This window comes from Cyprinus carpio, chromosome B3 (assembly GCF_018340385.1).
Source record: "Cyprinus carpio isolate SPL01 chromosome B3, ASM1834038v1, whole genome shotgun sequence".
NCBI lineage: Eukaryota > Metazoa > Chordata > Actinopteri > Cypriniformes > Cyprinidae > Cyprinus > Cyprinus carpio.
In genome coordinates, this window is record NC_056599.1 from 27,232,445 (window position 1) to 27,255,821 (window position 23,377).

Consider the following 23,377-nt stretch of genomic DNA (forward strand, 5'->3'; position numbering starts at 1 on the left):
ACTGACAATTAGTATTATTCAAAACAAATGATCCAAGGATCTATGACAAAGTTTGACAAACCTCAGCTTGTTTCTTGAGCTGTTCCAGGATTTTTGCATACTCTTCCTCCTTTTCTTTAGCTTCTGCAATGGTGGTTTCATTCTGTTCAGCATACGCCATGGCCACCACAGCCAGAATCAGATTGATGAGGTAGAACGAACCCAAGAAGATGATGACTACAAAGAAGACCATGTACGTCTTCCCTACTGCACGGAGCGTCTGAAACATTTAAGAGACTTTTTATGCTTCATTCCTGTTCTTGTTCAAGTCACAAATGCATAGAAAACAATAGTGCTGCTGGTACTTTTTGTGGAAAAAAAATTTCCCCCCAAGATTCTTTGCTAAAGAAAGTTCAAATAAACAGCATTAGTTTCCTTCTTTATTTACTGTGTCTTGTCTGAATAAAAATATTTTCTTTAAAAAAAAAAAAAAAAAAAAAAAAAAAAACACTGACCCTAAACATTTCAATGGCAGCACACCTAAAACAAGCATTCTTTTTATGTTAAGCTGTGTTTTTTGTTGAAATGAATTGAAAGTATTGGATGATCTTAAGTTTTGTCGCGGAGCAATTTGTGCCACATAAAAGAAAGCGAAGAACAATGTGACTTTAACAAGATGCATATACCCACCAACTGGAACAAGTTCTCCCAGAAGTCTTGAGTCATTAGCCGGAAAAGGGCTAAGAAAGCCCAGGCAAAGTTGTCATAACTAGTGTAGCCATAATTTGGGTTTCGGCCAGCTTTCAAGCATGTGTACCCCTCAGGGCACTTCCTGTGAACAGCAATGTCAAACAAATAATTTAAACAACAATACATGTGTATTTAGTTCACTGAAAACGGCTTCTTTGAATACAGTCAGTATAGAAATTTCTACTTGCTGCTGGTAATGCACAGTGTCAATTCAAAGTTGATTTAGAGGATTACTTATAAGGAAAATATCATATTTGAATAACGTACCCTGCATCAGAGCTGTTCCCACAAAGTAATGGATCCGCATGGCCAGGCACATAGTAGTGGTTCTCTATGGCAGAGGAATGGAAATCACTAATCAATACCACCGCAAGGAGAACCTGATCACTAAAATTGTTAAAATAATTTAAGCAACAAGTTGTTTTCTTAATAATTCATATGTGCAGCAATTGTGGGCTACATTTCATGTCACATTTCTGATGTAAGAAGTCACCTGGATTTTCGATATATTCCTGAAAGTTGAATGTGCTGTTGGCAGCTTCAGTGCCATTGATGTCTGTGTAATTGAAGAGCATGGTCAGGTTATCACTGTTGCTCAAGTCCAAAGACCGGACACACTTTTGCCGCAAATTTCCCATGAACAGTTGCAGGCCAATGAGAGCAAACACGCTGAGACAGAAGACAGTGAGGATCATGACATCCGCCAGTTTCTTCACCGACTGAATCAAGGCGCCAACGATGGTTTTAAGACCTGGAATTTGCAGTTCAACAAAATCTCAGCTGAAGTATTCCCAAATTATACACAAAAATATTAATGTGACACTTTGACTTCAAGTGAGTAACATTCATATTTCCTGTTGCCATGTGAAATGACATGCTGTATTAACCTGGAATTACAGTTATTGTTTTCAGGGCTCGAAGAACACGGAAAGTCCTCAGAGCGGATATATTCCCCAAGTCCACAAACTCTGTGAGGTACCTGTGGATGAAGTGAAGAGGATTATCATTGGCTTATTATGCTTATTATTTTTAAACATCATTATTATACCACTGACACTGTATACAAAAAAAAAAAAAAAAAAAAACCTTGAACTACATAATTCCATTACATAGATTTTTACAATTTGGGCTTTTACCAAAGATTGACTATTAATGTTATTATTAAAAAAAGATATAATTATTTATAATTTAGTAGAGCACTATTATAGACAATGTAATTGCATGAACAGATAATAGTCAATGTTAGATTTAAGTAACTGCAACCGGTTCCAACATGTCTGGATATAGATTTCTGTACATCTGTTCATTGGCAATGAACATGATTTATGTAACTTTGTAATGTTGTTCTTTTGAAATATTTCCTGCTGAAGAAAGTGTGCATTCAAATAAATCTCTTTTATTGAAGTGAACTCTCTTAAATCATATTTTTGTAAGAGTCTGCTCAAGCAGAGTCTCAGCGTGTTATTAGTGACACGTTGTTTTTCCTCCACAAGTATGGTCTTCTGAGGAGTGTAGAAATTGCTGGGGTAAGAGATATGTTCAGTGTAGACTATATTTAGCTTGAGTGCAACAGTCGATCACAGAAGCCAAATGGCATCATTATGTGTATACTATGGACCAATAGCAAGTGAGATGCCTGTTGGGCAACTGGATCACGGCATGTAATTTTCTGTGAGCTTCAGGCAACTGAATTTATGTAGAAGTAGTTCAGGAGAAGTTTACTACAATACTGTGAGAGACTATTGAGAGAAATAAGCTTTGGCTGAAATTTGTAGTTAAAAATTAAAAACTAGGAAGCTAAAATATCCAACATCCTGCACTCAAACTTGATATATTGAGGATTCACTTGACTAGACGTCAAGGGGAAACACACTAGAAATCACATTTATCCTTTTTTTCTGATAAACTACAACAAAAATAGTTCATAGACTACTGTATGCATACTAAAATACTTTAAGGTATTGGTACCAAGGAATACTATGGATGACAGCAGAGGGAATGCAGTAGTAATAACAACAATGTGGAATCTCAAAAGTCCTCCAAGTACACCATCAGAACTACAATTAAACAGCAGCCTTTTCGTGTTCTGAGGAGGGCCAAAGTGGGAAGCTGAGATTTACTGCTAAAAATAGGCTTGGTAAGTGATCTCGCTTTACAAGTGGATAAACATTTTCATTCAGCCAGGCTGTGATTGTAAAGGGAGGTGAGGGTGGACCTCAGTGACACGTATGGAGAAGCTGAGGAGGACTCTCTTCAGAGGACCGGGACCTGCACGCAGCCTCATTACACTTTTGGTGATGCTGTAAACAAACTGACCTTTGACCTCTCACATCTGAGTGGGTATTTTCACAATGCTTCTGTGTCTAATGTGGTTGCCAGACCCCACCTATCTCATGCACCACATACCCTGACAGAGCAAAAACTGATTAGTCACACACTATGTTGACTATTTGGAACGGCATCTGATTACGGAAACTGCTGTTAAAAATAAAACTGTAAACTATTCCAATCCTCTTCTGAACAATCCGTTTGCATTTAATCACAACACTAACTGAAGTATTTATAATGCAACATTTTGTATTTATTGTAATATGTTGCACTTCTTTTATTTATTAATTTATTTTTTTTACACATTTTTCACATTTATCACTACATTGATAGCCATATCAAATCTTTGCACTGGCTTGTTTAACCTCTGATTTTACATTTATAGTCATTCAGGGTCATACTTACGCCATGGAGATGACCATAAAATCCAGCCAATTCCATGGATCTCGCAGGAATGTGAAATCACCGATGCAGAAGCCTCTGGACAGCACCTTTACAAGCGCCTCAAAGGTGTAGATGCCAGTGAAAACGTACCTAAGAGCGACCAAATTACACAATAAACAATCAATGCATATAAACGTGTCTTAATAACTTCCACTTTACGTTGCCAGTTAGCTCATTTTATGTGGATTTTATGTCAAGAGCGTTAATTATCAGGGTTGTGCACCAGAAAAAAATTAAGAATGACGTTCAATTTTCCTGAATTTGAATTCAATTAGTACTGAGAATGGAGAATTGTCATTAAAATTTAAGGAAGCAGAATTAAAATGAATTGATATTCAAATTTTTGTGACTATAATTTTTAACTAGAAAAAACAGAGTTTAGATGATAGATAGATAGACAGACAGACAGACAGACAGACAGACAGACAGACAGAGATAGATAGATAGATAGATAGATAGATAGATAGATAGATAGATAGATAGATAGATAGATAGATAGATAGATAGATAGATAGATAGATAGATAGATAGATAGATAGATAGATTTTGGAGATATGTTGCAAATCTTACTCTACTATTTTGCTCCATGCTGGAGGGTCACCCATCGTCATGAAAACGCAGTTTGACAAGATGGTTATCATGATGAACATGCTAAATAATTTGTTGTGAAGTAAAGGAGAACTTAGAAGGAATGATTTGTGGCTCCAAATTAAACACAATGTCAAAGCATTACAAAAAAGTTAAGATGTCAACCTAAATAATATATAGAAATCAAAGAACAGATGGAGAACCTTGTTATTGATATATACAACCTTGTTGTTGATATACATACATAAAACATATATATATAAGTATCATTTTCATGGGTTATATGAAGGATATGAATGTATGAGTATTCTTATGGCCACTCGTCGAATAGGGTTGAATGGACTTAGAATGTAGCATGCAGGTTCAGCATTGAATCGGAATATTGTATTCCCTTTGGTGACCACGATGAACGTCTGCAAAACAAAAAAAAGGACACAAAATCTCTAGTGGTATAAATATTGTTCTGATTAGCCAGATTTGTAAATATTTATTGACATCTGGGTTTTGGTATTTCACTTTTGCCACTGACTTTTTTGGCTTTGTAGAATGGATCCAACTCTTCCAAAGGAACATTGAGGAGATTCGGTGGAGGGTCTCCGTAGATGAACGGTAGGGCCTTTCCTGCTTCCAAATCACTGCTGGGTTTGGGCAGATCCTCCTCAGGCACCTCAATATCCTGGGCCTTCATCTGCTCCTGCTCAGCGGCCTCTTCTGCCATCCGCCGCTCGATCTCGGCGAGCGACTCCAAAGTGAAGGGGCGGAACACATCGGTGCCATTGGGAGGGAGTAGGCGCGCCATCTTGACATTCTGCTGAAGGAGGGCTGCCACCACTTCGGGGTCTCTCAATTGTGCCCTGCAGGTACAAAATGTATTAATACTTTATATTATAAATAGCATCTACCATCACAGCTTAAGTTCTGCACACATACAAATGTTTTTCTAAGAGTTAAAAAGAAAACAGTTTATTCTGAGATTTAAATAGAGTTAAAGTGACATTAAGCTGCCTTGGAATTATAAGGTTCTATCTGCATTCTGCGCAGTTTTCAAATATTGAGCTTCAAAGTTTTTGCGTTCCATAGACTTCTGTAGATAGAACCCTTTTTGTTTTCTTAGAAAAGGCCCAAAATGCACACAGCTTACAAAAGAAACCTCACACAATATAAATAAGTTGTAACAGAATAAAAATTTGGACAAAAATGTGAGATAGAACCTTAGAATTCCAAGGCGACAATTTTATACATTACTGAACAAAAGTGGTGTAACTTTTTTTTTTAAAAGAAATTAATACTTTTATATCATCACAATTCTTTTCAATTTTTTTTCATAGAATCTTGGAAAAATTTATATTTACCAATATATTAACCAGCGCAACAGTTTTCAACATTGTCAATACTATTAAGAAATGTCTTTTGAGCATTAAATCAGCATATTAGAATGATTTCTGAAGGATCATGTGACACTAAAGCCTGGAGTAATGATGCTGAAAATTCAGCTTTGCCATCATAGAAATAAAATGCTTAAAAATTAATAACAGAAAATAGTTATTTCAAATTCAGAGAAATAAATTACATTTTTCATTACAATATATTTGAAATTATAATAACTGTTAACAACATTACTGTTTACTTTATTTTTGCTTAAATAAATGCAGCCATTAAAAAAATCTTACCAACCCCAAACTTCTGAAATAACACAAATATGCAATTCTTTTTTTTCTTTTGCTTTGTAGAAAGATCCAACTCTCCATATAGTGAGATGACTTTATTTTTCATAACTGTGAGATATAAAGTCAAAATTACAAGAAGTCTAATATGCAAGGCTCTTTCTTTTTTCAGGAAACACAAAAATAAAAAAAGACAACACTAAAAACTAAATCCAAGCATGATATTCCAGTTTAACTAAACTGCACATCACAGTTAAATTGCTATTACTATCACAGCACTGTCACGTACAACAAAAGATGTTCGAGCTCCACAACAATGAGCATCTCTCGCTATCAAGTGGCGTATACAGACCAAAGAAGTAACCCCTTTTTTAAAAGTTTTCAAACTTACAGTTGACGCGGCCTTAGTTTTAGGTTCTTAGCTCTGTTTGGGTGAGCAACACGATTCCTGCGCCAAACCTCCATCAGGTTTATCTTTCGCTTACGCATGGCTGCTATGTCCCCAAATTCTGTGTACAGTTAAAAGCTCTTGACAAATTGAAGGATGTTACTCCAACTGTGTGCTGCAGTTTGGGGCTGCTTTTTTTACTTTTTGGTCCAGCTGGACCAGGATAAGACCCTGCCCCCTCAGAAACACAAAACAATTCAGATCACAAAGATTAGATTGTGGCCAAGTTCATTGGGTTGTCTACAAGTGGGTTCCAAGTTTCCACTTTAAGAGATTTGCTCCAGACAACCCTCACTTTTCTTAGAAAAGAAACAATGATGAGAAGTGTCATTAACATATTTAATTATAAAAGAACAAAGTTCAAATTTTTCATTGTTTGAGTATATTTTCACTGTTATGATATGTGACCGCTTACATTTTTACGCCTATACGAAGAAATCATTGGGTTTTTAATGTGAAGAATCAACAAAACTGTGTCACTTTTCAAGTGGCCTTATTCAAGTCTTTCTGTAGGCTCTGCACAGTGGCTATGTGAAGCGGTGAGTCACTGCACATGAACTTACATGGAGAGAAGAGCACTGCTAACTTCCCAGAAGCTGTGTTTTGGTGCCAAATCCACCCAGCAGGGGGCTGGTCACTATCGCAGTCTTTCTTACATCTTTCCAGTTTTTGAAATACATTTTGTAATTTGAATGGATTTCTAAAGTCATTTTGAAAACAGCGATAAATAATTTGATTGGCAGCCTCTATAGGAGTGATGGTCAAAAAGTTATTTTTGCAGTGTTCACGCCATCACATTTTTGAAAGATATTCAAAGCTTTGTTTGAGGCACTTAAAGGGATAGTTCATCTTAAAAATGAAAATGTTGTCATCATTTACTCATTTCATTTTAAACCTGTATGAGTTTCTTTCTTATGTTGAACATAAAAGAAGATATTTTGAAGAATGCTGCAATCATATAGTTGATAGTTCCCATTGACTTCCATAGTATTTCTTTGTCCAGCAACTGTTCTTCAAAATATATTATTTTGTGTTCAGCATAAGAAAGAAACTTATACAGGTTTGGAACAACATGAGGGTGAGTAATTGATGACAAAATTTTCATTTTTGGTTGAACTATTCCTTTAAGTAAACAATTCTGCCTTGATACAAGAAATAGCTTAGATTTCATATTTACCTCTAAACATTGGGGAGAAAACATTTAAAATATTTTTAGGGATGTGATATAAACATTTTGGTCAATTTACCAATCATTATTTATATTCTGAAGCCAACAACCGATATTAGATATTAATGTGAAGCTGATTACAAAAAAGACACCTTAAAGGGATACTCCATCCCAAAATGAAAATTTTGTCATTAATAACTTACCCCCATGTTGTTCCAAACCCGTAAAAGCTCAGTTCATCTTCGGAACACAATTTAAGATATTTTGGATGAAAACCGGGAGACTTGTGACTGTCCCATTAAATGGCAAGTATATAACAATGTCAAGGTCCAGAAAAGTATCATTGAAATCCTTGTGGCGCGGCTGACACAGAAGAGCATACGCTTCTTGCGTTTAGCAGATATTCTCCAAAATGGTGCTACGGTGATGCGGAGAGACTCAGAGGAGACAAATTGTTGAATAAAGTCGTTATTTTAGTTTTCTTCGTGTACAAAAAGTATTGCCATCGCTTCTAAACATTGCGGTTGAACCACTGATGGCAGATGGACTATTCTGACGATGTCTTTCATACTTTTCTGGACCTTGACACTGTTATTTACTTGGCAGTCTATGGGACAGTCACAAGCCTCCCGGTTTTCATCCAAAATATCTTAAATTGTGTTCTGAAGACAAACAAAGCTTTTACGGGTTTGGAACGACATGGGGGTAAGTGAATAATGACAAAATTTTCATTTTGGGGAGGAGTATTCCTTTAAAAATTGATGCTTTTTTATTTTAAACCAAGTGCAACTTAGAAAACAATCTTTTCAGTCCGACAACCATTTAACAAATACAAACTTAGTATGAACCATAAGACGATAATATACATAGAGTTAAATGGAGAAATTAACATTCTAATTATTACTTTTGGAGTAAAAAACATTTTTTTACAATAGGTAGGTCAACTATAATTAACTCCACATGTTCAGTGGACTATAGTATAAAATCAGCTTATTTTATTAAAAAAGGAAAAAGTCACATTTATTGACTAATACAATGCCAAAACGGCTGCCATGTTCTATCTAGCCATTTCATGTGTTTAAGTGGGTCACAATACAATAAATAACAATTTTCATAACAGAATGCAATTTTTGGTGTATAGCATTATTGCAACCTACATATACCTTAGTCAGGGTAGATGTCATTGAATTTTATGCATATGAAAACAAAACTTGTCTTGTTTTTTTATTAACCATTATGCTACCCTGACAATGGTTTATTTTCCTATTCCATAACGTCCACTATTTGGCCTAGAGATTATCCGTGTAGAAATTTTAAACCCCCAAAATCCATCAAATGTACTTAGAAAACAAATGGATGTTCTTTGACACACTTTGGAATCTGCCCACTGATCCATGTGCAGGATGTTGAGATCTGTGTGTATGCCGCTCCTTAAAGCGCTAGTCAGGAGCCAAAGGCGAGCTTGGGTCATTCTGCTGTTACATAACACAAACTCACCTGTTCTGACAGGAATGTGATACGACCCACAGTCTTTAATGAGGCCTATTATGCTCAGCACGCTTGCTGGTGATTAATATAGCTGTCACCCTCTGGCAAACAGGTGTTTGGGTTCTTCAGATTGTGCTACAGTGAATTTATTAAATTTGTTATGATTTAAAACGTCGGTCTGAAGTTAGGAGGGACCGAAGTCGAGGACTCATGCTGTACCTCAGCAGCTGCTGTAGGCCATCACCCCGTCGGGCGTCGGGTTACTGGTGACTACACTCATTCCTGCCATGTGTTTGCTCGCTTATATTGTGCCGATAAACAAGCCCCGCCTCCTCCGGGGTCATTCTGCTTTTTTATTCAAGGCCTCCTAAAAATCATTACATCCTTTCTCAGTGCATTCTTCTTTCTTTTAAATATATACACGGTGGTGTTCTGAAACGAGGTGGCAAAGTCCTCAATTTTTTTTTTAAATATATATATAACATTTACATTAAATTAACATTTTTACATTAACAATGTCATGAATATTCTATTTATTGAAGCCTGGAATCTCATAAAGTTGGTGTTTTTAAGCATTTTACATTTATTGCAAAATAATAACTCAAGGCAGTAACAATTTAAACAATATATTTTATTTGTGAACTTACGTTCAGCTATTAATTTTAATAGTTACCTATTTTCGAATTTTTGGGATCATCAGTAATAAAAGCTCAGTAAATATTGGTCACAGACACAGAGTAATACTGTATATATTTTTTTGGATTTTTTAATGAATACATATTTCTAGAATAGAAAACCTTTGCAACATTATAAATGTTTTTCTTACAATAAACATAAACATAATATAATTTCGAGTCATGTTGTGTGTATACAAATCTCAGTATTCAGATACATACATACACTTCTAACATATTCTTCCTGTTCTTCTTCTCTTTTATCAAGCTGAATATTTTAGTTTGTCCCCTCCTCAAATGCCACCCTGAGCTCTTTCACTCTTTCTGTGAGTCCACACATCAGTGTGGGGCTGGTAAAAGGCCACATCAAGGACACATAATGCCCTTCTGAAGCCTAAAACGTCAAATGGGACACCCTACAGTCTTGTGGTCTTCTCAGACTTGCAGGACTGCAAATGCACATCAAGTGCTCCATTTGGGACAGGGCCTTCGAGAGGACTGTAAACCCGTTAGATTAGGTTACATGTACCGGACTGCAAGCCACCTCAACTGTTCCCTCCTCCAAACATGCTCCTGTCAGGTTATTTTTCATCTCAGCTGCCAGAGATGAATGACGGCTGATATTTTCCCACAACTATTGGGCTTCACTGCGCCAATCTTGTCTCCTTCTGATCTCACACTCTTGAGTTTGTGCTTTCTGTCTCCCTTTCTTCATCTATCAGAGAGACCAGGGCAACAAGAGAGAGGCAGTCATCCCTGTTACACAGTATCAGTGCATTTTCATGTCCTCATTATATATATGTATGTATGTATATATAAATGCACTGATTTAATAGTTTTTTTATAATTTCACAAGCCTTGTCTAACAATATAACAAATCTTTCCCTCTCTCTCTCTCTCTCTATCCTCTACTCATCTCTCTCTCCTCTCTCTATGTGTGTGTGTGTGTGTGTAAGTGTACACACACACACACACACACACACACACACACAATATATATATATATATATATATATATATATATATATATATATATATAATATATATATAATTAGAATAAAATAAATAAAAACTATAAAATAATAAATTAGAATAAAATAAAACTATAAAATAATATTTATTTTAAAATTAATTCATAATAAAATATAAAGTAAACAAAATAATTATATATTAAACAATATCAAAACAGAAAATAAATTATTAAATATAACTGCAATATGTTATTTTTCAAGATTTGTTGATGACAGAAAGTGTAAAAGAACAGCTTTTACTAATAAATATAAATCTTTTGTCATATCATAACTTTATCAATGCATCCTTACTGAATAGTAAGTATTCATTTCTTAATAAATAAATAAATAAATGTATTAATTAATTAATTAATTAATTAATTAATTAATTAAGAAATGAGTACTTATTATTCTCATGACATAGTTTTCTTTCATCTCTTAAAGGAACGGCATACACAGAATGACCCATCAATGGTTTTTAATGGATTGTGTCAGACTTGATGACAGCCAACCGGGCCACCAGAGCTCACAGTCAGCAGATCAGAGACACAGTTTCTGCTTGTGCAGAATCGCTACGCACCATATACTGTGAAGCAGGGGGCCCAAGGTGAGACCTGAGAACTAGCGTCTCCCTGACACTGACGCAGTCCAAAGAGGCCATTAAAGTCAGAAAATCTGATACATCCAACCTGACAATAAACAGACACGAGTGAAGTTCCAGATGGCAACATGTTCAACAAGTGTTTTCACCCGACAGAACAAGGCATCAGTTATGTAGGGCCAGTATAGGGTCAATGGGGATTTACACTAGTCGTGGACTCCTCACTGTGCTGACAATGCCACCAGTCACACGAGCAGAAAGGCTAAACTGGGTCTGTTGCGGCTAGAGGTTTGCCGTATTACAGGGCCTTTTTATATCAAAAAGCTGTTTAGGATCATACTGGTCTCAAGACAACACTTCATTTTAGTCAACATACAGCAAAGACTCGAAAAACTTTTGGATTTTCAAAAGAAAAATCATCTTTACATGGATGGAGTAAAGTATGTAGGGTAGAGCAGAGTAAAGTAGATTGAGTAAGGTGAAAAATAAATAAATACATAAAAAAGGTAAATGGATAAAATGTAAAAAATAAAATAGAGAAACAAAATTAAATAAAACAGAGAACTAGATTTTCAGACATTGGAATGTGTGTGTGTGTGTGTGTGTGTGTGTGTGTGTGTGTGTGTGTGTGTGTGAGTGTGGAACAGAATAGCAAGCATGTGTTTGTGCTCAAGTATGGAAATGACCCATGGTGTCAGGTACTTTTTTGGAAATGGAAATGACCCGATGGGTCAGGTCTTTGGAGGAGGGGGGGGGGGGGGGGGGGGGGGGGGGGCTATAAATATAACTAATAAATTAAAGTAAAAATTATGAAATGATAAAATAAAATTACTCAATTACTAAATAAACCTTAATTTAATAAAAAAAAAATATTTTTTATATAATTAATATAACTTTTTAAATCAATATTTTAATTAATATTTTTCACCACAGTTTCATTTTCATATTTCAAATATGTATAGAAATACAATTTTTAATTTTCCTATATTTGGGAAAAAATGGGAATTGGCCTTCTTTGCCAATTCTTTGTTAAGATTAATTTCACAGCTAGCATTTTACAGGATGTAACATAAATATTCACAATTAATAACACATTACATCTTTTGTAAATATCAGTTCAAACGACATACACAATCTGATGGAACAAACTACATACACAAACTGATATCCTTTTTAATATATAAATAACTATTTGATTTATTTTATTCATAGTTTTAATTCATGTTAGATTTAATATTTAATATTTTAATATTTATGATGGATTTTCTTAGTTCCATTTAAAGTCTGCATCTGAGACATAGGTTACTTTTAAAAAATAAATGGCCTGGAGGGAAAAAATGGACGAACGTGCTCATACATATTGTGAGATCTGCTGTGACTCGGGACCTGCCACATGAGAGAGGGCAGATCAGGCCAGCAGTGTGAAGGTCTACAGCTGGAGGTGAGCAACACAAGACTGTCTCACAGGAACAAGTGTCACTCCAGCATCAGGCTATTCTGTTCCTGAAACAATGTTACACGGCTTTAGGCCTTTGGCTCCAGTGCCAGAGACACTGAAGGAATCCACATGCATGTATAAAGCGAGGTGGAGGGGAGGTTTAGAAACAGGATGTTCATGGAGAGGTGCCGAAGTACCGTATCATGTGGAGGACTGACAGCAGGCCATGTTTTTGAGCTTCTCGCACATTCTCAATTTCACAAATAAGAGAATTTACAAAAAGTGGAGCAGCAGCCTACAGTTAGCACAGTGAAATGTTAAGAGACTATTGATTCTATATTTATTCATTTCCTAATAAGGCTATTTTTAACAAAACACAGCAGTGAATAACAGTGTAAGCTGTCAAATTAAATCTACATTTACATTTATGCATTTAGCAGATACTTTTTTTCCCAAAGCTATAACTCAAGGCTTAAAAAAGGTGATGCAATAAAGTTCTCCATTACTAATACAAAAATAGTCTGTCCTCATTTCTCTAAATAAGCTGTAATGACAAACAAAAACCATTTATGCATACACTACATGAAATGGCTTGAAAAGCACAGTTTTCTCTTGTGTGTTGATGTATTTCATATTAAACAAGAAGTTTGGGCAGGACATACAGTTCAAAAGCATGGGGTCAGTAAGAAGTTTTAATACTTTTATTCCGCAAGGACCCAATAAATTAATCAAAACAGCACTTGTACTGTTAAATATATATAATATATATATATATATATTATATATATATATATATATATATATATATATATATATATATTTTTTTAATTGACAACAGACTTGGATTATCATTGTCAATAATTATCAATAATTATTGCCATAAACAAGGATATGCTATACTTTCTAATCGGTTGCCAGAGGAAAAACATTCTCATTCTAGAAAGCATTTGATTGGACAAAAATCTGGAGCACAACTTGAGTCATCAATATGTTTGGTCAAGAGAAAGATCACATCAACGTTTCAGAGTATACAAGCGTATAGTTAGCCTCAAAGCTAACAAACATAGACCAAAATCCACATATCTGTAATTCTGGAGTCTTTAGTGGATAACAAGTAGTAAAAGTGACTGTAGGGAAACAGTACTAAAGAACACTGGACATGTATGAATTAGTTCAGTGTTCAGAGATGACTGACAATGAATAATGTGTCCGCTTGTTCAAGTCATGACGATAGGAGCTTTTTTGAGCAAGCATTACAACAGTGTTCATGACAACACTTTGTCACAGCTACAAGTGGGCACTATACTAGTCCATCAGCCCGCCGCCGCTGGGTCGCGCAGCCCCGACTGCGCTCTCCGATATGAAATACAGTACCGTTCATCCATCAGTGGCCTGTCATAAAACCACTCGTAGCTCTGATAAAGGGACGCCATAACGTGGTTTCAAAGAGCCCTGGACACAGACAGCTTTTACTAAAGTCTCTCTCTATCTTCTTGTTCTCTTTTGCATGCACACGTTGTGTTCTCGTGTCTTGTTTTCCCTCTCTCGTGGAGTCATATCTCGCTTGTACTCTGGCACACTTCAACACTCTGACACTTAGCGATCGCCTCTTGTCTAGCATCCTCACCCTGTGTGATTGCAACGCGCTCGCGCATAATACTCCATGTACGTATTCTGATCTATAGCAGATGGCCTCAAATCCTATTCTTAAACATTTAATGAGGAAAGCAAAACCATTTCAAGATCAACAGCGTCAGGCGAATTCTGCTAACACTGCACTGATACTAAGAAAGAACTCCAGCAATGTTATGGCCATGGCAGTGTCCCCGCTCTCCCCTCCTGTGACCTCTTGACATTACAAACCACCCTTAACAACAGCTATTCTGCTCTTTCTGATTATTTGAAAACATACTCAAGTAGCTGCTTTACGATGTGTCAGACCTAGAGTATGCAGCAATACTACATTGTTCTCTGTGGAAACACTGATTACACTGATTAAGCTTCAGTCACACACCAAAACATTTTACAGTGCACTGAAAAACAGCTGGTGTAGAAATTACTTTGAATCCATTTTCACTCAGAAGTTGTTAGTAAGTTTGACAAATAATTACAAAGGACCAGCAATTACACATTGAATTTACTGACAGAAATATGATTTTCTTTTATAAAATGCTCTAATAATCTTTGTTTTATTTACAGCTTTGAAAAAATGTTTTTTATAGTCTAGCTCTAATAACTTCTAAATGTCACAATTGTGTTGTAATTGCACCTAATAACAGTTTTAAACTTAAAAAAAAAAAAATCCAAAAGAATAATAAATCACTGACCAGCTTCACATCTAGTCTTAAAATCTGTATTTTTGTCAAGTCTTACGATTAAGATTTTTCAATGAATCTTATACAGGGTTTTGTTGTCTTTATCATAACACACAAAGGAAAACTAAACTAAACTAAACAGGGTTTTGTTGTTTATCATAACCAAAAAAATAAATAATAAAATAAAATAAACAGAGTTTTGTTGTTTATCATAACCAAAAAAAAGGGTAAAAATAAAATAAAATAAAATAAAATAAAATAAAATAAAATAGGACAAAGTCTTCATCTCATGACTTACACACACACACATGACTTCTCACAACATTTCCGCGTGTCCTCCCTGCCATGTTATAAGGGTTTGGCACTTAAATGTCTCAATGGCTTATCATTCTGATAAACCCTTTGGGACTGTATTTCTCCAATTTCAGTGCTAGTGGCCAAGCAAGCATGAGAATCAAGACCTTGTCACAGCGGCCAAGAACAAACTAAACTCTAAGGCTAAACTCTACTGCTGTCACAAGCTTGGATCACTTTACATGCAATGGTGCTGTCTAGCGTGGCCCAGTTTTATTTTCCAATGACGAAAAGGCTAAAACATCTCAATCATACGGTCATCACACAGTCACAGATGATGGCACACAGGTACACACACGCACGCACACATATACACACACAAATACAGTAAAACACAAATATTGTGGAATATTATTACAATTTAAAACAACTTTTTTTCTATTTTTATATATTTCAAAGTGAAATTTATTCCTGTAATCAAAGCTGAATTTTGAGCAGCTATTACTCCAGTATTAAGTGTCACAGGATCCTTCAGAAATCATTCTAATATACTGATTTGAGAAAAAGTTTAAAAGGACAGCATTTATTTGAAGTAGTAATTTTTTCTAACATGTCTTTACTGTCACTTTTTTCAGTTTAATGCATCCTTGCTGAATAAAATTATAAATTTTTCAGTTTAATGCATCCTTGCTGAATAAAATTATAAATTTATTTAAAAAAAAAAATCCTGACCACATATTTTTAGATTCAATAAAAACCAACAGATTTTGTATACACACACACAGACACAATATATATATATATTAGGGCTGTCACGATATTAGATTTTTCATATCACGGTTATTGTGGCCATAAGAATTCACAGGGGTGGGGGGGGAGATATCAGTCAAATAATTTTTTACTTTGTTTATTGAGTTTTTCTTTTACACCCAACGAACATAAGGACACTGATAAACACAGGACAAAAGACTCTGGCTTTCTCCGTCATCTTTGAAGCTCCTATGAAATAACAAGAGAGAAAATACTATCAAGTTCAACAGTATAATGAATAAATATTAATGGTAACAGTTTACAATAAGATTTCATTTGTTAACAATAGTGTATTAACTAACATGAATGAACAGTGAACAATACATTAATTACACAATTTATTAATCTTTGTTAATGTTAATAAAAATAGAGTCGGTCATTGTTCACGTTAGTTCACAGTGCATTAATGTTTACAAACACAACTTGTGATTTTAATAATGCATAAGTAAATGCTGAAATTAACATGAACTAAGATTAATAAATGGTGTTGAAATATTGTTCATTATTATATATGTTAACTAATGTTAACTAATGAACCTTATTGAAGAATGACCGCAGACGAGGCATTAAGTGCATAGCACTGCGACCAACTTAACATTTTACAGAGTGTAATGTAGTTTTTCAAGATCAGTTTTAATCGTGTAACTGTTAATAGATTTGAACAAAGAAATAAAGTGTTACTACGCACAAGCTGTATTGATTGCAAATACAAAAATAAGACAAGTAAAGAAAATGCGGTACTTATTAAAATAATCACCCTTTACTTCAATATATAAACACAGAAAACCGCTGTTAACAGGTTAATATAACGTTTCCCGTTCTATGACTAGTAAAATAATGACAACTTACTCTGCTGAACACGACTCTCCTCAGAGTAGCTGTGAGCGCTGTCTTCTTCTTGTGTGACGGGTGTCAGCGTTAAGACACATTATTACATTGCACTGTGGAATACTTGATTCTGATTGGTCAGTCGCGACATTCTGAGGTATGTTATCCCTGGATAACAACCTGTAAAAGCTAATAACACAGGTTCATCCGGGTAACAGCAGTCGGCGCTTTACTCTTGCTTGAAAAAACTATTTTTGTTCTTGGTGGAAGCTTTCCGTTTGTTTAGCTAAAAAAATATTAAAACTCGATTCAAAATGGTGTACAATTGTTTAATTATGTCATCCTGGTATCGCGGACTCGCTGTCGTTTCATACAAACCCAGCTGCTGCCATTTTGCTACGATTGTTTTGTACGCTGTAATGGATTATGAGAGAACTAAGAGACATTATCCCTTACATACTGCCACCTGGGCGCTCAAGCAGGTACTGGCAAATTAACTCAATATCGATAATTGAGTTCATTTTAAATATTGCGGTTATCGCAATAAATACCAACACACCTAAAAAACACAAATATATATAAATATATAAAAACCACAAACATAAAAAAAAAAAAAATATATATATATATATATTATGTGGTAAAATAGAAATAAAGAATTAAACAGCAGCACTTTCACAAGTGGTCTCAGACTTTGAGTCCCACTGTACCCCACTGCACATTTATGAAAACATCTCCCTGCAGAGTCAACCAAACTAGATGAATGCGTCTTCAATGTCAGCACGGGCAAAAAATCTGCGGACATAAGATCTGAGGCTTCCAAGTGGGAAATGTATACCATTAATGCATCTTTATTAAGTAATCATGGTATACATTTCCAGCGCTGAAGGGCAGCGTAGGAAGTGATGATCTGCCTTGTGCTAGGCATGCGTCTGAATTGAACGGGCAAACTAATTAAATCCAGAGGTGAGAAACTTCTTCGCTCATGTGCCCCAGTCTCAAGATACCCATATCAACGTCATCTCATGGCCCACTGTCCCAGACACGCTATAGGGCTCCCGTACTGGGAAAACTGATATTCTGGACATCTTTTAAATCTCACAAAGAGCTGGTGGTCTGGCTTTTTCCAGGAAAACATCTCTAAACAATGAATCAGTTGTCAGACCTTACATTCCCATGCTCAACCAAGCCTGGCAAACTCTTTCAGAGTCAAAGAGGAGGTCCAGCGAGCAGTAGCGCAGGCGTCACTTCGAGGAGCCAGAGTCAGGACTTAAATGGAGTTTGGGCTGCTGACAGGTATTAATACGAGACAGAGACTCCAACCTGATCTGTGTGTCTAATGAAGGCCCGCGGGACAGGGGGCGACCTGGCCCCCCGAGATGTCTTGCTCTCTTACTCATGGCATAAGCCTGGCAAGGATGTCGCAAGCTTTGGTAGGGTCTGGCAAAGAGTCGCAGGAGAGTAGTTGATCTGGGCCTAGAGGTTCAAGACCATGTATTTGATCCTCTCACTTCCAAAAGACAGCAGATGAAGCCATCGGCTCCCTACAGACAGCCCTCCATCTCACTTGCAGGATAGCAGGTGATCATTTAGAAGAGGCTTGCATAGTGAGGTTGTCACGATACCAGAATTTCTGTAGTCTGTGAGCTACAAATGAAATGTAGTGATTCTTGGTTCTAGTTTCAATACCACAGCAAAAACTAAAATGGCATTAAGCACACTTGCTACTGAAAAGTTTTGTGACATGTAGTCCATGACCTTTTTCTATTTGAGTAGCTATAGCACTACCGCTTGCCACTGTGTTTTGCTGCTGATTCAAACAACATTTCCAAGTTCAATTGCACAGTCTTACTATGATGAGGGCTTGGCTTATAAATATTAATGTGTTTATGTGACTGCATGCACCATTAAATTTAGAAAACAACATTAGCACGACCAAATAACATAACATTCATGAAACAGACTAGGCTTTCATAAACTATAGCATTTAAATATTTGGGGTTGGTACAATTTTTTTATGAAATACAAAAACTGTAGAATTTGAAAAAAAATAAAAAAATAAAGATAAATATTATAAAAAAATAAAATAACTGAAAAAGAAATGCGTTTTTCAAGATACTTCAAATCCTGAAGCATTTATTTGAAATAGAAATGTTTGTATCATTGTAAATGTCTTCACTGTCACTTTTGATCAATTTAATGCATCCTTGCTGAATAAAAGTATTCTTTTCTTTCACAATCTTACTGACTCCAAAGCTTCGAACAGTAGTGAAGCATTGATAAAACAAGCTGAGAATAAAGTCACAAAGTTTCAAGAATAACGTTACAAAATTATAGCAATAATATTTTTAGAATGAAGTCAAAATTATGCTAATTATGATAATACTTCTAAAACCATTAAAAATGATATTGTTACTTAAACCAGACTTATACCTGCATTGCTCCCTAATCTATAGCAAGAACATACTATGGAGCAACTAATGCCTTTTTGAATTTGAACCTACAACCTTAGAATTAGCAGTCCACATCTTTAACTACTCCACCAAAGCACCTCAGGTTGGTCTTAAGATATGTTTCTCAAACCTGCCTTTCTCATTTAAACATAAATGTAGATCTAACTGATCAATTACAGCAATTATGTTGTTCAAATAATGCTTAAAATGTATAAAGAAAAAAACACCTAATTTAATATGTTCACACTGTATATACAGATGCTTATATGCTTGAATGGATACACACATTCACACATGTAAACTAGACCATCTGAGTTCAGCATGTCTGCAAACACAGTCCAGAGAGTCTCTGGAGGTGAATAACTATGCTGAGAGATGGAAGGGGAGACAGAATGTCGGCTCTAATGGCCAGATCAAAGAAAACTCCAGCCACATAGACATCCTGCAGTGACATGGAACATTCTCAGCCATGCAGTGTATCTGAAATTTGAATCTGAATCTCAATGTTTTATCTAAGGGTAGGAGGAGATAGTTCATGTACATAACTGTCTGGTCAGGAGTTAAAACATCTAAAAGTGTCTCCAAAAATAAAGCTTGCCTATAAAAGATGAATTCTATATTCATGCACTAAGTTGCCTAGCAAAGGTAAACAGCCGACACTCTGCTTAGCGTTGTGCCAACATCATCTCGGGACCGTGGTTAAATCACTGTACCATATGCTGCCTGGTAGCTTGCTGCTTTAAGGGTTTTGTGAATTTATCCACTGAAAACAAAATAAAGCCATTGTATAGTATATTCGAAAAATCACAAATCCCTAAATAATATATTTCTTAATTTTACATTATCTGAAGGATTTATCATATCTGGAGTATGTTGACATGTAAAAATGTAATATTTCATATATATACAGTTCAGAAGTAAAAGTCTCTTACATTTATTTAATCAAAAAAATAGAGTAAAAATGGTAATATTGTGGAAAATAATTAAAAAAAATGTTTTTCTATTTTATTATACTTTAAAATGTAATTTATTCCTGTGATGGCAAACTGTATTTTCAGCGTCATTACTCCAGTCTTCAGTGTCACATGATCCTTCAGAAATCATTGTAGTATGCTGATTTTACTTGGTGCTTAAATAACACTTTTTATTGTTATAAAAGTTGAAAACGTTTGTGCTGCTTAACATTTTTGCAAAAATGGTGATACATTCGTTCAGGATTTTTCGATGAATACAAAGTTTGAAAACAGAATTTCTTTGAAAAATAAATTTTGGAACAACGTAGAAGTCTGTACTGTCACTTTTGATTTGACTGAATGCACCCTTACTAAATAAAAGTTTGGTAACACTTTATTTTAAGGTGTCCTTGTTACACATTACATGTAATCACTACAATAAATTATGCATAATTACATGTAAGTAACCCTAAGCCAAACCCTAATCCTAATCCTAACCATATAAGTGCATGTAGTTTATTAATATTGCTCTGTACTTAAATGTATAACTAAAATGTAACAAGGACACCTTAAAATAAAGTGTAACCAAAAGTTTTTTGTTGTTGTTGTTGTTTTTACGGTGTCCATCTTATTCTTCTCGTAAAAAGGGCGTCTAGCCTCCGGTCTCATTTGCTTCCAGCTATTTTTAGCTGTACAAAACCACTCGTTTTGCTGTTTGATACTGCAAATTGATTTGCCTTTTTATTTCAGTGTATTACCTTAATTATGAACACACTGGTTTATAATGCAAACAGTTTTACCATTTACTGCACATTACTCTTCTCAATATTTCCCTATAGCGGCTAATGAACCAGAAGTCTTGCACATAGGCTTACTTCTGCGTTTAGGAATAAGGTAGATAGCATTAGAAAGAAAATGACATTCTTGTCTCTTCTCAGTCCTTATTTCATCAAGATTCAGACCAGCACAGATTTATACCCTAAACTATCATCACACAAATGAAGATGTGACCATTATACTCTGACATAAAAACTTCTGTGATACTAATCAGTCTTTGACCCTGTGTGCTCTCTTCTAAAGTTCCTGATACAAATCAAAGACTCAGTAATGATGAGCTCTATGGAATGTCAGCCGACATATCTGCCAAAGCCACTATTTCCTCTCACCTCAACTGACTGTGCTCAGTATTTCATAGTATAATTCATGCTAACCTACAGCACAATCACAAACAACAAGAAGGGACCCATCATTAAATAAGTGACATGGCACCCCACAAGAAGGGCTGTTGTTGCAAGGAATGTTGTTTGAGGCTCTGTGATGAAGAGGCATTATTCTAAGCTCCTCTATGTTACACTGAGAGATAAGAAAAAAAGTATCTTCAGGATTACAACAACCTGTTTTCACTGTAGGTAAATGCAAAACTAGCAAAGCATCATAAAAGACTGTAGGAACAGCTGAAACTCCTGATAATTGATTTTAGGCTTTATCTCAGTATATCAGTGGACTCTAACGAAACTAACAGCAAAATTAAGTGCAAGTGCATGTACTTCTGTGAATATCATCTTTAAGAGAAAAATAATCAATAAAGTGAGACATAGACAGAACCAGGCATGGAGCGATCATAGAGACTGTTGGTGGGTACTGTGACCTCTCCACTGCAATCAGTGCCTCTGTGAATAATAATCAGTATTTCTCCATTCATTATTTGACATAAAATAATTTATATAGCCTATATAAAGCAGATCTTACAACTTGAGTTGGTGTACTTCAAGCACTGAAGGTGTAAAAATATTAACACATTGACTGCCTTAAAGAGCACTTATTACAACCAATAAATGGGCTCGGCAGGTGGATTATTATAATCCATACTATAAACAGAATATGGCATAATAATCATAATAACAGAAAAATTAGGAACTAATAAAACTGACAAAGCACAAATATACTAAAGTTTTCTAAAAGCAAAAAAGTAGTATCATGACAGTTATAGCTCACGTTTTGGACCAATAGAATATTTGGAAAAACGTATTAAATTATGTTGCATAAAAGCACAACGCAACGCTGAAGTTCAAACTTCAATGCAAAGTTATTCAAGACTAACAAGATCAAGAGTGCTTTTAACCAGCCCATTAACATCTGTTGCCAGTGCATGACGACTAAAATATCCTTCTTTTTATTTATTTTTTTACCTTTCTCAGCAAGAAAAAAAGGTTTTCCTTGTATTCTAGGTCCGAAGGTTAGTGTTCGTTCAAATCCACGCCGACACTTTTGCTGGTCTGGGAGAAAGTCCAGGCTCCGGGCAGCTGTCGCTTACGCACGGGTGTCTTGCATGAAACCTGAGAAACGCCTCAGGTAGGATCACACTTCGCCTTAAACTTCTGACATTCTGCCAACTTCCCACAACTCTCAAACCCCTGGGGGATAAAAATCGGATAATGATATAGACTTCATGGTAAATTGCAAAAGACATAGTAATGTTCGTGGATAACTCACGTTCACTATACCTTGAGTGAACAAAGTTTGTAGGCTAATTAAGGCAGTTCTTACGGTGGCGTCCCAGCTTACTGTAGGTGGATGTTCAACATCATCTAGAGAATTTTAGAAAACATAACATGAATTGTCTCATATATGTATGAAAATTAAAGAGCTATCGATCCTATTGAATTTTTAAACTGTTTACTACTTCACAGGTCATCTGTGCCATATCAAATGATTACAACATTACCTGACATTACGTATTTATAGAATACGTGTATTTTTACAGATGTTTGTTCCTCTTAAAATACACACATACAGGATAAACATACTATATGTCTTACACTAATCAGATTATATATACACATATTAATTTTGTAGATAAATGTTTCGAGATTTACTTAAGCTCGAACACCGTCAAATGCGACAACAGCTAATACTCGACAGTCTCTTGTGTCCAGTAGTGTTCTGTTTTCCAATGAATCGTTGATTTTGAAGGAGCGTTTAAATGGTTGAGCAGACTGAACGAGTATATTGAAGGATTGAATGAGTCTCCGTTTTGAATTTGAACGGGACTCAAAGCTTAACTCAACTACTCATCTTTGTTATTCATAAGTGAACTGAACGAATTCACACACTCTTTCTGGAATCCCTTTAGTAAATTTGTAG

The 23,377-nt window shown here is 35.4% G+C and overlaps 1 protein-coding gene across 2 annotated transcripts in view; it reads right to left on the reverse strand.

Moving 5' to 3' along the window:
- Positions 1 to 22,591, reverse strand: part of LOC109104468 (sodium channel protein type 4 subunit alpha B) — a 34,657-nt gene extending 12,066 nt beyond the window's left edge. Inside the window, exons 1-10 of one of the 2 annotated variants that reach the window (XM_042720582.1) lie at positions 22,423 to 22,591; positions 4,619 to 4,943; positions 4,384 to 4,502; positions 4,072 to 4,161; positions 3,463 to 3,591; positions 1,617 to 1,708; positions 1,223 to 1,480; positions 997 to 1,060; positions 670 to 811; positions 62 to 259 (exon numbers count right to left, since the gene is read on the reverse strand). In XM_042720582.1, coding sequence (XP_042576516.1) covers positions 62 to 259; positions 670 to 811; positions 997 to 1,060; positions 1,223 to 1,480; positions 1,617 to 1,708; positions 3,463 to 3,591; positions 4,072 to 4,161; positions 4,384 to 4,502; positions 4,619 to 4,888 — 1,362 coding nt within the window. In that variant the 5' untranslated portion in view covers positions 4,889 to 4,943; positions 22,423 to 22,591. Of the gene's footprint in view, positions 1 to 61; positions 260 to 669; positions 812 to 996; positions 1,061 to 1,222; positions 1,481 to 1,616; positions 1,709 to 3,462; positions 3,592 to 4,071; positions 4,162 to 4,383; positions 4,503 to 4,618; positions 4,944 to 6,144; positions 6,322 to 22,422 lie in introns of those variants that run through there. The other variant, XM_042720581.1, reaches the window with a different exon arrangement.
- Between the last annotated feature and the right edge of the window lie 786 nt (positions 22,592 to 23,377).